The sequence below is a fragment of the Anarrhichthys ocellatus genome, unplaced genomic scaffold (genome assembly GCF_004355925.1).
Source record: "Anarrhichthys ocellatus isolate YVR2014 unplaced genomic scaffold, GSC_Weel_1.0 scaffold3, whole genome shotgun sequence".
Classification (NCBI taxonomy): Eukaryota; Metazoa; Chordata; class Actinopteri; order Perciformes; family Anarhichadidae; genus Anarrhichthys; species Anarrhichthys ocellatus.
The window spans coordinates 10,969,928-10,984,091 of NW_022280033.1; the positions used below are offsets into that span (position 1 = coordinate 10,969,928).

The 14,164-nt window shown below is 42.0% G+C and overlaps 2 protein-coding genes across 3 annotated transcripts in view; both read left to right on the forward strand.

The window, feature by feature from the left end:
• Positions 1-8,366, forward strand: part of adam8a (ADAM metallopeptidase domain 8a) — an 8,791-nt gene extending 425 nt beyond the window's left edge. The window contains exons 3-25 of one of the 2 annotated variants that reach the window (XM_031840054.1): positions 50-123; positions 255-333; positions 1,272-1,348; positions 1,692-1,923; positions 2,555-2,632; positions 2,793-2,861; positions 3,514-3,683; positions 3,765-3,846; positions 3,945-4,087; positions 4,188-4,365; positions 4,464-4,553; positions 4,723-4,918; positions 5,016-5,097; positions 5,189-5,369; positions 5,459-5,545; positions 5,630-5,714; positions 6,022-6,133; positions 6,267-6,468; positions 6,630-6,665; positions 6,787-6,837; positions 6,937-6,990; positions 7,102-7,182; positions 7,449-8,366. In XM_031840054.1, the coding sequence (XP_031695914.1) occupies positions 50-123; positions 255-333; positions 1,272-1,348; positions 1,692-1,923; positions 2,555-2,632; positions 2,793-2,861; positions 3,514-3,683; positions 3,765-3,846; positions 3,945-4,087; positions 4,188-4,365; positions 4,464-4,553; positions 4,723-4,918; positions 5,016-5,097; positions 5,189-5,369; positions 5,459-5,545; positions 5,630-5,714; positions 6,022-6,133; positions 6,267-6,468; positions 6,630-6,665; positions 6,787-6,837; positions 6,937-6,990; positions 7,102-7,182; positions 7,449-7,493 (2,484 nt within the window). In that variant the 3' untranslated portion in view covers positions 7,494-8,366. The remainder of the gene's footprint in view (positions 1-49; positions 124-254; positions 334-1,271; positions 1,349-1,691; positions 1,924-2,554; positions 2,633-2,792; positions 2,862-3,513; positions 3,684-3,764; positions 3,847-3,944; positions 4,088-4,187; positions 4,366-4,463; positions 4,554-4,722; positions 4,919-5,015; positions 5,098-5,188; positions 5,370-5,458; positions 5,546-5,629; positions 5,715-6,021; positions 6,134-6,266; positions 6,469-6,629; positions 6,666-6,786; positions 6,838-6,936; positions 6,991-7,101; positions 7,183-7,448) is intronic. The other variant, XM_031840062.1, reaches the window with a different exon arrangement.
• A 102-nt stretch (positions 8,367-8,468) lies between these two features.
• On the forward strand, positions 8,469-12,140 carry spef1 (sperm flagellar 1). The gene is made up of 7 exons (XM_031840090.1): positions 8,469-8,665; positions 8,805-8,916; positions 9,450-9,588; positions 9,757-9,802; positions 10,965-11,046; positions 11,140-11,245; positions 11,765-12,140. Exons 1-7 carry the CDS (start codon positions 8,557-8,559, stop codon positions 11,876-11,878), a joined length of 708 nt encoding a protein of 235 aa, XP_031695950.1. The 5' UTR covers positions 8,469-8,556; the 3' UTR covers positions 11,879-12,140.
• The last annotated feature ends 2,024 nt before the right edge of the window (positions 12,141-14,164 follow it).

Here is a 14,164-nt window from a genome sequence, read left to right on the forward strand (position 1 = left end):
TGTGTGTGTGTGTGTGTGTGTGTGTGTGTGTGTGTGTGTGTGTGTGTAGACATACCCTGATGTACTCCAGTACTCTTTGACGATTGTTGGGCAAAACTACACACTGCACTTGGAAAAGAACAAGTGAGAAAACTTAAAATGTCTGGGATTGTGTTCTTAGCTCATTTATTTCTAACTGAGCAGGTCCATACATACTGTACTTTCTTTCTTTGTTTGCCAATATTATTGACGTAAAAAACAACTGTTCTTCTCAGAGATCTTGTCGGGAAAAACTTCTCTGTGACACACTATTCTGATCAGGGCACCCAAATCACAACTACTCCAGATCTTAGGGTATGTACCTTTGCTTTCTGTCACTTCTATTTCACTAACATGATATAATCCTGGTATTTATGATCATCTTTTATTTTAATGTGATATATCAGAACCAGGTGCCTGTGTTGTGGACATTTAGACTGTAAGCCTTAAATGTATGCTTGATTGTAAAATGGTTTAGGTTAGTTCGTCTGATAATCCGACTGAATTACCATTTTGTTTCACTTTTTTCATTTATTCTATTTCATTTACTGAATAAATGGAGATATGGACAATTCAGAGGTCTGGAATCAGGCCAAAGATTTATTTTACTGTACAGGAATGAATGAATTAAATACAGGATATCCTTTGTCACCTGCCCTGCCACATTGCTACATTTGCTTTCTTGTATTTGGTCTTTTTGCAGTTTTGTAAGATACTGGTGTGGTTAGTTTGTCCTCAGTCTAAAATCAAAGTCACAGCTCTGAACTGTTAAACACAAGAAACAGGGTTTGTAAAATGCAGATGTTCCTGCACTTATGTGTACAGTACTTCCCAAATGTACACCAAGTTACCTGCCAATGCTGTACAGTGAAATCCATTATGTCAATATCTAATTAATTCTACAGAAACTAGTCATCTTCATCATTTTCATCTACAAACGTCATGTCATTTTAGGCAATACCTGCCAGTAATTTTTTATTTCGAAACATCTGATGTCCTGAAAAACTTAAGTTTCTCAACCATAAAGTTCCCCTTTATTAAACGTGATACCACCCACTGCAATTCTTGAGTCTTATGTGGAAGAGGAATTTACATCACAGGGTGACGTAAATCGCAGTCATTTCATCTTGACACAACCATGTACAATATTTTATTCTTCAAATTAGACCACATTTTTTGCACTGTGAAAAAAACTGAGGTGTGAGTTTAAGTTTCTCCTTTGAGTCTGCGACAAATAATGAATGTCTGTTCAGGTTCACTGCTACTACCATGGGCACGTCGTGGGAGTAGAGGACTCCTCTGCCAGCGTGGGACTCTGCTCAGGATTAAAGTGAGTAATGTCAAATGTATTTTTCATTCTGTATGTCTAATTCCAAAAAAGTTTCTCAAAGTAGAGTGCCAAATTGAATGATCCCCATAACTATTTGAGACTGAAAGTCGCCCGCTGTGACTCATGACCAGTGTGTCCAATCCACTCTGTGTCTGAAAACCTGTAACCTAATCAACAAAGGGCCATGCAAAGATGCCTTCTGTCTGCTATAGAAGACTATTAGTGTCATTGTCTGTGAAGCTGGGAAGCATGATAAACAAAGGCAGGTCCAGTAATCAGTTAAATGGAGATCTGTTTGAGAATAAGACATGCTGAAGAAAAAGTTTTCCTGTGTCCACTACAGGGGGTTTGTGCGTCTCCGGGACCAAATGTACCTTCTTGAACCTCTGGCCGGCGCCGAGGCGGGACAGCAGGGTGACAGACCGAGCTCCAGAGCTCACAGTGACGAGGGTCTCCATGCCGTCTACAACTACAAACACCTGAGGAGGAAGAGGAGCTCCTGTTCCCATGGAAACACGACCACTTTCTACGATCACGGAGCTCGTCCGTCTGGACTGTTCCAGCTCGGCAGCCTGGTAAAGACGCACAGCGCGGACACATACAGAAATACACCAGGGCTTGAAGCTTACAGCTGATACCCAATATTTTGTGCTGCATTTTTACATTTAATCATTTTATGAAAAACAACAAAAAACAAGAGTGCAGTAAAATAATACTCTTAACTATAACTCTGAAAATTATCACAATACACCATTCTTGTATCATAGTAGTTCTGTATCTGCATCAAACGTATAATAAAAAACTTTTTCCCTTGATAATTTAAAAATTCACAAAAGTTTTTGTTGCACTTCACTTCAATGTAACAATTTGAGACAAACAAAGGGAAAGAATAAAGGGAACATGGTAAAAAAAAAGACAAGGACAACAAGGACATAATAGATCTGAATACATTTAAAAATGATGACATAATCTTGCACATTTCAATAGACAAATTCATACTTTTGCATCATACTAATTCCTTATGATGTACATATATTGATCCTCCTATATTTATTTTATGAGCACTTTGTAACTGTGTTTGAAAGGTGCTGTACAAATAAAGTTAGTTATTTTATCAAATTGAAATCTAACCAAAACAGATACATGTGCACACACACACACACACCTTTAGTATTGTTGATATCTTTCGCCTTTCATCTTATTCAGAAAAGCAGAGCCCAGACCAAAGACCGTACAGGAAAACCCAAGACAGTGGAGCTGGTTGTGGTGGTCGACCACACGGAGGTTTGATTCTTTCCTTTCTCTGCTTGAGCCAGTTATTGCAGATGTAGCCTATTTAAGATAATGATCTGCACGATAGACATGTCCCTTAAGAAGTAGATTATCTTTTATATCTTACATGTTGTTGGTTGTATGACTAATTCAAACAATACTTTCTTTTTAGTATAAGAAGTTTGGCAGTAAGAAGACAATAGAGGCCAGAGCGCTTGAAATAGCAAACCACGTGGACAAGGTATGTTTGTTTCTCTGTTGTTTATCAGGTAAAATGATTCAACCTTGTGATGTAAAAAAAAAAAAAAAAAAAAAAGCACTGATTTTAGAACAAAATAATCTGGGACAATAAAATAAGGGCATTCTAAAGTTCAAATGAGTTTCGAAGCTTAATATTTTGTAATTCTATGCAAATTTCCCTTCTGGACTAATAAAGTATTCCATTTGTTTTCACCAGTAATTTAGTGTATTTTCTTTGGCGGCAGATACGACTTTTAACAAGGCAGCACAGCCACGTGTCGGGCACTTCATCAGACATCATTTTCACTGTGGATTAAATACAAGAAATCTGTCCTGATACTATCTGTTCTTTACTGACTGGAATGTGACCAATCAAAGGAAGGACAAGTTCTCTCACTGTGAAAATCTAACTTTAACTGTGAATCTTCCCACCTAAGCTGTTATGTTTCACACATATCTCCCGATCCTCTTTGCATACTCAGAAAGAGAAGAGTCCAGCATGAATGCATCATCAGACTGCACTAGGCCCAGTGGTTTCCTGTGACAGCATTATAGATGATTGGTTCTGTGATTTGTAGCATTACTTGACAGTTCATTCAGTTTTGGGTTAATTTCCACTTTCCAGTTTGTGCTTACATGCTGCTCTGTTTCAGCTGTATCGCCCCGTGGGTGTTCGCGTGATGCTGGTCGGTCTGGATATCTGGTCGTACAAAGATCAGGTGGAGGTCAGCACTAACCCTGAGCTCACCCTCAGTCGCTTCCTCGAGTGGCGTCAGCGGAGCCTGCTGCCGAGGACCAAACACGACAACGCACAGTTCATCACGTAAGACGCAGCTGTTTCTAGCTCGCTACTAAAAAGACAATGCCAAGATGGTGTGTTAAATTGTTCCTCTTCCTCACTCAGAGGTGTGGATTTCGAGGGTTCCACTGTCGGCTTAGCCAACACCAATGCAATGTGCACCTCTAACTCTGGAGCTGTCAATGAGGTAAATATACATTTTTGTTTCTAAAATATAGAAATTAAAAGGAAATGAATGGGAGTTGTGATGTTAATTTCTACTGCGCTTTTGTCTACTACACACAGGATCACAACACTAACTCAATAGGAGTGGCCTCTACAATTGCACACGAGATGGGTCACAACCTGGGCTTGGCCCATGACTCCGGAAACTGTGTCTGTGGCTCCTTAACATCAAAAAGAGGCTGCATCATGGCTGAGAGCGTTGGGTACGCTCACTTTCTCACATGCACATAAACTCCCCAAAATCTATTTTTCTGTAACCCAAAGTAAAGCTTATATTTACCTTCTATTTTCTCTTTTTTCTAGCCTTGTGTATCCAGAGCTGTTCAGTAGCTGCAGTCAGCAGCAGCTCAGCAGGTTCTTGGACGAGATCAACCCTGCCTGCCTGCTGGATACTCCCGCTGCTGCTCGCATCTATGGAGGGCCAGTGTGTGGAAACGCCTTCCTGGAGCCTGGAGAGGAATGTGACTGTGGCACCGCAGAGGTTTGTGCAACACACATGGTGCATACATATAAACACACGACCAAAGCACACAAAGGAGATGGATTGTAATGATTTGCACCCCTCTGTCTGACTCATAGGAGTGCCAGAATCCTTGCTGCAATGCCACTACCTGTAAACTAAATGCAGGAGCCCAGTGTGCAGAGGGAGAGTGCTGCCACAACTGCAGAGTAAGTAATACTCACTATGTCCTCTCTACTGTAGCTGAAGTCACACCGATGATAATTGTGTTACCATATAGCTAGACACTGTCTGACTCTGCCGTCTGGCTGGTTATGTGTGAGTGTTCTTATTTCAGAAGTTGGTACATCACCATCTGTGTTTCTCTCCGCTCTGCAGCTGAAACCGACAGGCAGTGTCTGCCGACCAAAGACAGGAAACTGTGACCTGGCAGAATACTGCACTGGCTTCTCTGCCTCCTGTCCGACTGATGCCTACACCCAGAATGGCCTGTCCTGCAACCGTGGAAAAGGATACTGCTACAATGGACAGTGTCCATCACGGCAGGAACACTGCAAGAGACTCTGGGGACCAGGTATTACACTAGTGAATTACGGTTTGATTTAGATGTTCTTTGATACGGCAAGACTCTTACATCTGCAGCTATCTTGTTTGCTATGATTTCTGTTTAGATGCTGACGTAGCTCCAGATGCTTGTTTCTACAAGCATGGAAACTGCAGAAAGACACTGTTTAGCCAAAGATGTTCAAACCGGTATGTAATCAAAAGCCATAGCAGCACTGTAATAGTGCGTATTGATAGTGTGGTATCGTTGGTATCATTGCTTTGTGGTTTTTGGTTACAGAGATCAATCGTGTGGGACACTGTTCTGCTCCGGAGGCTGGGAGTTTCCAGTGACATCCAGGAAGTCCTTCTACAAAGTAGGAAATGGAGACATATGCAATGAGGCAACTATGAACCCTGAAGATAACTACCCTGCAGATCTGGGCATGGTGCCTGTTGGGACTAAATGTGGCACCAACATGGTAAGAAAACTGCCCAGGTTGCTGTTAGCAGTTAGCATCAAAAAACCTTTGTGGACTCCAGATGAATGAACTGTGTCAATGTCTTTCAGGTATGTTACAATCAACGGTGTCAAGACATCCAAAACATAAAAGTGTACGGAACTAATGACTGCTCGGCCAAATGCAACAACCACGGGGTGAGAAATCTGTTACCCTCACAACACTTTGGAGCGCTATATCGCCATGATGACATAACTGACTGTGAGTGTGATCTCTGGCAGGTTTGTAACCATGAGAGTAAGTGCCACTGTGACCCTGGCTGGGCCCCACCTTTCTGCAATGTGGAGCAGTCTGAACTCCCTGAAGGTAGAGTACAAGTCTTTATATGCTTGACCTTTTGATTGCCACGCTTGACACATGGCTGTGTGTGTCTGTTCCTCCTCCGCTCTGCTTTTCACCAGGATTTAATACTTGAAATATATCTCTCATGGACTCAAACAAATGTGCTCTGTTCTCATGAACACTAATTGAATGGAATTCCCCAGTCAGTTGGTACAAATGCAGTAATCATGTTACAGTGCATTTCGTATCCTGAGCGAGTGACGTACTCTGCAACGTGCTCATCCCTGAAGGAATATTGCCACAATCAGTGTGTGTTTGTTTGTGTGCACAGATGCAGGTCTGGTGGTGTTTATTGTGTCACTGGTGGTCGGCTTACTCCTGCTGTCGGTTCTGGTTATTGTGAGTTTGATGTGCTGCATCAAAAAAAGGCGACCTGCAAAGAGGTACAGAAAATTATTTAAAAAATATTCCTTTCTTTCAGTCTCTGTTTGGTCGCTATGTTTGTATATTCAGCCACATAGACATTTCCATCCTGTCCATTCTTTAATTTTAGCGTCTGTGTGTTTTTCTTCTTAGATGCCTCCAGTCTACCTCAGGACAATCCAACCCGTTGTTTCGGTCAAGCGGTGGTGCACGAGGCAGCCCTCGTCTCGGGTCCATGAACATCAGCCCGCCTACATTTGTTGAATCATCAGCCACTCTAGCCTGCAAACCTCTGTCCTCTGCTCCTGCCAGACCGCATACTGGAGCACCGAAGCCCAGCAGAGCAGCTCCAGTGGTGAGCTTCCAATACACAATGACAACGCATGAGCTCCAGGGATATTCTAAATCATTAACAGGCCATCATTGTTATAAAGCTGCAAAAGCCAGTAAGATTTATGGTTAAAAAAGACTAATCAAGCTTTCACCTTCACTAATCTCTGATTTTGTCTCTTACAGCCACCTAAGAAATTGTCAGCTGTACCCCTGTACCAGGTAATCTGATCTGCTGTTTTGCCTTCACTTAAAAGTAGCGTTGTGTATGTGTAGTGTTGCAGTTTTTTAGTTTTGTTTTTTTTCTACTGTATTTCAACCAATAAATAACTGGTTTCTTTAGGATGTAAGGCAGTTCATGCGGCCTGTTTCAAGCAAGCCAATCTTTGCTGAGGTAAAATTGCATATAGAAATGTCTTATTTTCTTTTTAAGGGCTCTAATAGTTTGCTTTGTTAAATTGTGTATTAATTGTTCTTTTACTTTTCTTGTCAGAATAAGCCACTACCTCCATCCAGACCTCTGCCACCACTTGCAACAACAAAACCAGTAAGTGACATTGCAAGTCATTTGACCTACAATGTCCATAATTAGCATGCACACGTTTAACTGTTCTTGCCATTACCACTTCTCTTGAAATGTGAACATCTTCTCTCTAAGATCATGAAGCCAAAGCCTCCAATGCCTCCAGTGAAGCCAAAGCCCTCTGCAGTCCGGTCTCCGCTGCCACACACTCAGCTGGTATGTATTCAGATGGCAGCAGAGTCAACTTGACTTTCCTAAATCCTCCAAATCCTGGCAGCTGGTACTCAGACATTCCTTCTGTTATTCAAGGCATTTAGGTTTATAAAGATGTTTGTGGTTTTGGACATTATCCCAACATCACAGTGTAATGAGCATGCAGTGGCTCGGTGTTGGTGAGTTAGTAAGCACATAAACTTCTCCTGACCACCACTGACTAACTAAAAAACATATGACGTTTGTTAACAGTACTTGTTTTTTTCTAGCTTGCAGGGAGAGCTGCCCTGATGCCCCCCAGCAGGCCCAGATGACAGAGGGAATAATTCAGCCTGATGTAAACACTGAGATCCTCTGACTGAGGACATTGTTGTTGTCACACCTAAGAAGAACCTAGAAATCCTCTCAGGCAGCGCTTGTCTGGTTTAAAGTGGAAGCAAGATCCACTGAAGGATCGTCAATAATAAGTGACAGAGCTTTTCTGTCAATGCTCTCCCTGAGGATTACCGCCGTCTGTGTCTTGGTTATGTAAGCCATCAGTATGTTGATTGGGAAAACTGAAGCCTTGATTGACAGACTCAACTTCATGTGCTTTATAAATGACAAGTGGCTATGCTGCCATGATGATCTGTTTTGTATTTTTATGGGAAATGTCTCTCTTCCTTGATACTGGGATACATGAATACTTAATGAGGCAATTGCACTATTGTTGATGCTGTAACTGTTTTACTGCTACTATTCCCTCACACAGGTTTTGGTACTGCTTTTAAAAGGAATAATGCTGTTACGGGATTTTAAAATGTGGCATCAACGTGGGCACTTTACAAATTGTTTTAATTTAGGAAACACCACAAAAGTTCTGACATTTTCGTGAACATTTTTGTACTAAACTCGGTATGCTTGACATTGGGAGACTGAATTTTTACACGCCGTTGTTATGTGTGTTGATTTGATACGTGTTGATTGCAGCCTAATTCTGCAAGGGATTTTATATTGCATAATCTATGCAGCAGGCACAGTCCTTCACTCATAATGCCCATGATTGTGGCCTTTCCTTACAGTGGTGATTCTGCCTTGGTTTATCCTGCAAACTTTTAAATGCAACTTCATTTGAACTGTTCCTATTTATGGAGATCTCTTCTTTTTTTTTTTTGTCTGTAAAATGGAGCTAACAATAAAAGCGAATTACCCAAATCACACGATCAGCGTTGCAGTCATTTATCCCCCAGAGGCCGTCATCTGTATTGCAGTAGTTAATTAGCGTTTGCCTAACAACGCCATAAACAACAACCTGTTGTCAAGTGAAGCTAACAAGCTCATAGCTAACTCAGTTGAGCAGTTTGGGTCTTTGAGAAAACACATGTCGCTTGAAGAATAATGGACCGAGAACTGAACGAAGATGACCTGCAGCATCTGTACGCATGGATAGACAAAATATCTCTGTCCCGGCCCAAGAGACACATCACGAGAGACTTCAGCGACGGAGGTATAAGTTAGCGTTTGGCTTTGCTAGCAGGAGGTGAAGCAGCAGGAGTAATATGACCTGTTTCGTTTACCAGCTTCCATGTGTGTTTGTTTATGTATTTACTTGAACTGACTCCGCGTCTCTGATGAACCCTCTGCAGTGATGGCTGCAGAGGTTGTCAAATATTTCTTCCCAAAGCTTGTTGACCTGCACAACTATACTGCAACAAACTCCACACAGCAGAAGCTCAGTAACTGGAACCTTCTCAACAGGCAAGACATCATAATCATCATTTGTATGTATTATTAAATATAGGTTGTGAAAAGGAAGGAAGGTGTCTGCATGAAGGCCACACAGCCACTGCCCCCTGAGTAGGAAATATTCTCATTTTCACAATCTGACTTTGTCAATATGTCCACATCGCTCCAGAACATTCTTACACAAACACACTCAACACAACAGTCGGTGTCGCAATTGTTATCACTTCATCCGAATGACAGTAAATTGTGTTGTGCTTTTGGGTAAAATGTTACAAAGACTGAGGCAGAACTTCTGTTGACCACTACCGAGGGCCTCTGCATCTGGTCATGAGAACCAATCCAACCCACACCCACTCATCCTCTCCCAGGCCAGTGATGTGGCACATAGCCAGCCAGAGTTTATGGCTCTTCACTGTAAACAAATTGGCACCTTTTGCGTTTATCATCACCGGGCATTATCATAGGTTAAACCTGCTGGAAGTAATTTATTGGTTATTCATTATTTTTATTAGAAACATCTGTGTGTGTGTTTTTTCTGTGAACAGGAAGGTGTTTTCCAAGCTGAACTTTCACGTGCCTGAGGACACAGTGAAGAGGATTGTACTGAGCACTGCGGGAGTGATAGAGCCTGTACTGAGCGCCCTCAGGGAGAAGATAGACACGAAACTGGAGCACGCTACAGATGTGTGTACTGTATGTCTATGTGTGTGTGTGCTCAGAGACATACATAGCATAAGTCCCTTCTCCTCTATATGTGAAGGCTAATTACAAAATAAATAGTTACTGTCGTCCTCTGTCTTCCATTGTTACTAGAAAAATAACCACTGAACCCCTTTTTTCCTCTGAACTCAGGATTTGGAATACTATGACACCGGAGACCAGGAGAAACCTCACACAGGTAGTTATTCTGTGATTGAATGTACACAAAACCTCGATCCACACATTTGTAACAACTTTATCCTCCGACCGACATGTCTATTGCCATATTTGACATTACGTTACATCACAGGACGTTAAGATTTCTGCAGAACTTACAACAAGAAGATCCTGTGATTAAGTCAGTGGAATAGGGAATTCAAATAGGTTATGGAAACATAGACTGCTGAATTAACAAGAATGTTATGACCGTGTTTTGACCGCACGCCTCGTGCACGATATTTTCCTTATGTGTCATTTGTGAAGTGTAATAGCTGACACAGTCAGTCTGTAACATTTACTGAAGCTGCACAGTCTTAAATGTGTCTTTTTTTTAGCACAGCGGGAATTTTGGACTATTTTAATAGTGCTGTATCTACTGGTCAGATGACAAACACAAAATCAGCATATTCAAGACACACTGAGGTGTTATTTTGTGTCCGAGAGGACTGTTTGGTGACTGATGTGAAGGCTGATTCTGCCTCTGGAATCATATTATTTCCAAGATCTTCTCTACTTCCTTCCCTCTCCAGCCTGTCATATTATTGTTAGCATTTGTGTCCTGCTCACATCTCTGTGTTAATGCTAATCTTTCCCACAGATAGCAGCGACCACACAGAGACACAGACATACCTACATTTAACAGCATCAGACAGGACAGATTAGAGAATGCCACCACCTTTAGGGAGTGAATCGGTGACATGTCTTTTTTCCGTTTCCCACACCTCATCTGTCCCTGAAACTACCCTGTAAAGCTGACCTCAGGCCAGTGCCTCCTCCCTTTGCTCTTTCCTCTTCCATCTACTCCCCATCCGCTATCAGACACACAGCCCAGGTCCTCATATCAGCTCCCAACATCACCAGATGGCCTTTATCACTAGATTGAGCTCAGCACTGCAGGACTTAAAGGCCTCCTCATTTTTCTCTTTTCTCCACCTTCTAATCTTACTTCCCTGTCTTCTCCCTCTTTCTGATTACGGTCATTGCCTATCTGCCTCCCATCCTCCTCCCTTTGCCCTAGTTGTGTCCGTAAGATTTATTGGATGAGTCCTTTAAGGTTTCTAACAACTGCAGAGTTTTTAGTTACCATGTTGTGTTCACATTATAGTTGGACAAATGTTATAGTTTTGTTTTGTTGTCTTCAGAAATCCGTCAGCCTGAAGAGATACGTGTGGCTCAGATGGCAGGAGAGACGATAAAAGATGAAAAGAGCAGAATAAAAAAAGGGTATAACCAAAAAATGTTGCTTTTAATATGACTTAAATGAATCAAAAGCAGTGCTCCTAATATTAATGTGTCTTCTGCTTTTTTATTGTATAGTAAACCGCAGCACACAGCGCAGTTTTACCCAGACATGGACCCTACTTTACGACTACTCCTGCATGAAAAAGAGCAAGCTGTCATGGCTTTGCAGGAGACTGTGGAGGTACACACACACACACACACACACACACAAACACACACACACACACACACCAATCCTGGAAACACTCGGATGACTGCAAACAAAGTCGTCTTCCGTTTTATTTCCTGTAGAGGAAGCGCTTTGTCATGAATGTAATATTGTTGCAGGTGTGTGTGTCTGTGTGTGTGTGTGTGTGAGAGAGAGAGAGAGAGAGAGAGAGAGAGAGAGAGAGAGAGAGAGAGAGAGAGAGAGACATTTAGATGTGTGATACATATGCGTCATAAGCTGTGTAAGCAGTGGTCAGTGAGTCAGTATCTGTTCAGCGGATATAACTTTTTTTCTTCTCCGCCTGTGGCTACATCTGCATGTTAGGAAAGAATAATGACACAGATGTTCAACATCTCCTTTTGCTACTTGAGGAAGTGTTCATCAGTGAGATTATTCACAGTTTTAGAAATTAACCTCACCTAGTTTAACCATATCCTTTTGCATGTGTGTGTGTGTGTGTGTGTGTGTGTGTGTGTGTGTGTGTGTGTGTAGATCCTGCAGATGAAAGTGAACAGGTTAGAGCACCTAGTTCACTTGAAGGACATGCGTATTGAAGATCTAATGCGGCATCTGGAGACATACAAAGCAAAAGGAAATAAACGCTAACATGAAAGGTGTAGGTTTCAAGAGGATGTATCTAATTTGCAGCTATTTTTGCAGATATCGCATATTACGTCTTTGTGTTTAAATCTTAGCAAATGAGAATCTACTATAAATGGTTTATGAGAATTTGAGTTGTTGATAGTTGTTTCTTTGTGAGGAGTGTGTAGAATGTGATTTTCAATTGTTTATGTGTCGACCGTCATCTCTGACCTTCTGTGCCTTTACACAGCCATGACCTCTGACCTCAAAGTGCTCAATAAATCAACTAACCTCTTTAACATTCCAAATTGTCTTTTTTAACATGACAGAGTGTAGCAAATCAGCGGAGATGAAATGAATCAAACAAAATGATATGCGGTGTTTATACACTATGACCGCCTGCCACTCGATCACTGGCCAAGTCTAAAATTACATCATTCATTTTCTATGCAACTCTTGTTCCCGTCACAAGATAGACTGCAGTTATCAATGACTTCATTTTCCAGTTTCAAGCACCATTTCCAGAATACATGCAGATGACCAAATATAGTAAACCACAGCTGACACGCATCACAGCCTGTGATCTGTCTATTGAAATATAAAGCTCACTTCCCTTTCTGAAGTATCAGGTCATGCCAGTGAGATGGGGTTGGCCGAGTTGCTCCATGTTGTCCGTCAGCGTTTGTCTGTCCCTGCGTAGTCTTTGATCCTACCCCCTCTGTTGGTGTAGAACAACAAGAGACAGGCGTCCTGCTGAGCTGTATCAGGATCTGCTGATCTTCTTCAGCTGCCTGCTGCTGTGACTGAGCTCTGTCGTGCTGATCGTCTTCATACCACCTAATCAATCACCATTATCAGGCTTTACAGCAATATAACACCGAGGTACAAATCTCATATGTCTTTCATCACTCCAAGTGAGGTGGCGAGTTAGTGAACAACTAGTTGGCAAGCTAACCACCGGCATGTTAGTCACTCAGAACAGCTCCCCAAGCTTCTTTCTGTTTATTCTGTACTGGGCCCTTTATTCTAGTATATTCAGAAGACACCATCGACTCCTGTTTTCCAACTGCCTCAAACCATTCCTCTTTTGTGGAGCAGCTTATACTCCAATGAAGTACTTTAATAAAAGTGGATGGTGAGACACAGCTTATCAGCTAAGACAGCTTCCTCCATTTTGGACTATGTCCCTTCAAAGGTCAGCACTGTCAAGGCAGCTTTCTACTGGTCAATTGTGGGAAAATGTAGAACTAAAAATTCACACACAGACCCCTTCACCTATTTGAAAAAAACAGTTTTACATGGTGTGACCAGGCCTTAACTCAAGGTAAGATATGTTCTCAGAACAAAGCCCCATCCAGAGCTAAAGAAGACATAATACAGATGTTGTACAGGCTGAGTGAAGCCTACTCTGACCTTTATATGTAAATATGTTGTAGTGCCCCTTTAAAGGTTGATTCATAATTCCCAACAGGATAATAAACAAGAACAAAGCACAAATAGGTTGATCAAAGCATTCCTAAATGACACATATCATGCAACACAGAATTAGGTTTAGAGCCTTTTTAGCTGACTCGTGAAATGACTGCAAAATCCATCCTGAGGGTCACCACAGAAATGTAGAGGAGAAAAGTGCTGAGAAATAGCAACGTTAATGTTATTTATGAGTGTGTTGTGCACCAACAACACACACATAGGATAGGAATGTGAGAGAAAGCTGCAGAGCAGAGCAGCTACTGATGATGACTCTGACTGCTGCTGATGAATCGTATTCTGCTGTTCGGGGAGTAGATTCAGATTCAGAGGCCTTCACTCGGAGATGGGGAACCACACCCTCGTATCTCTGGGGAGGGACAGATCCAGGGAGGAGTCAAGGCTAGAAGGATCATGCAGGATCTGATGATCAGGGACAAAAGGAAGGAAGGTGAAGCGCTGGCTGATCCAGGAAGCAGCAAACGTGACCTCGACACCACTTCCTGGGAAGGGAGGGGCTTTAAACCCGCTGGCTTTGCACCCGCTGGCACCAAATCAGACCATTAAAATGAGCCCAGACATCCACAAAAACACAACTCTTCAGTTAAGTAAACAAGATGAGGATGAGTGAAGATTATTTACACTCACAAACGCATGCTTTGTGATCATATATTTCTCACAAATTCAGGAAAAAACAGATCTGGGGGTCAGTCTATAACTAAGCACCCTCCTTCGGAAAAGAAAGACTGATGGTTTGTCTGTGACAGGATCTGTAAGGACTGAGAGGTCATAAGAGGAAGCTATCCCTCATCTGGTTATTCAGGCAGTGGTCACACGCAT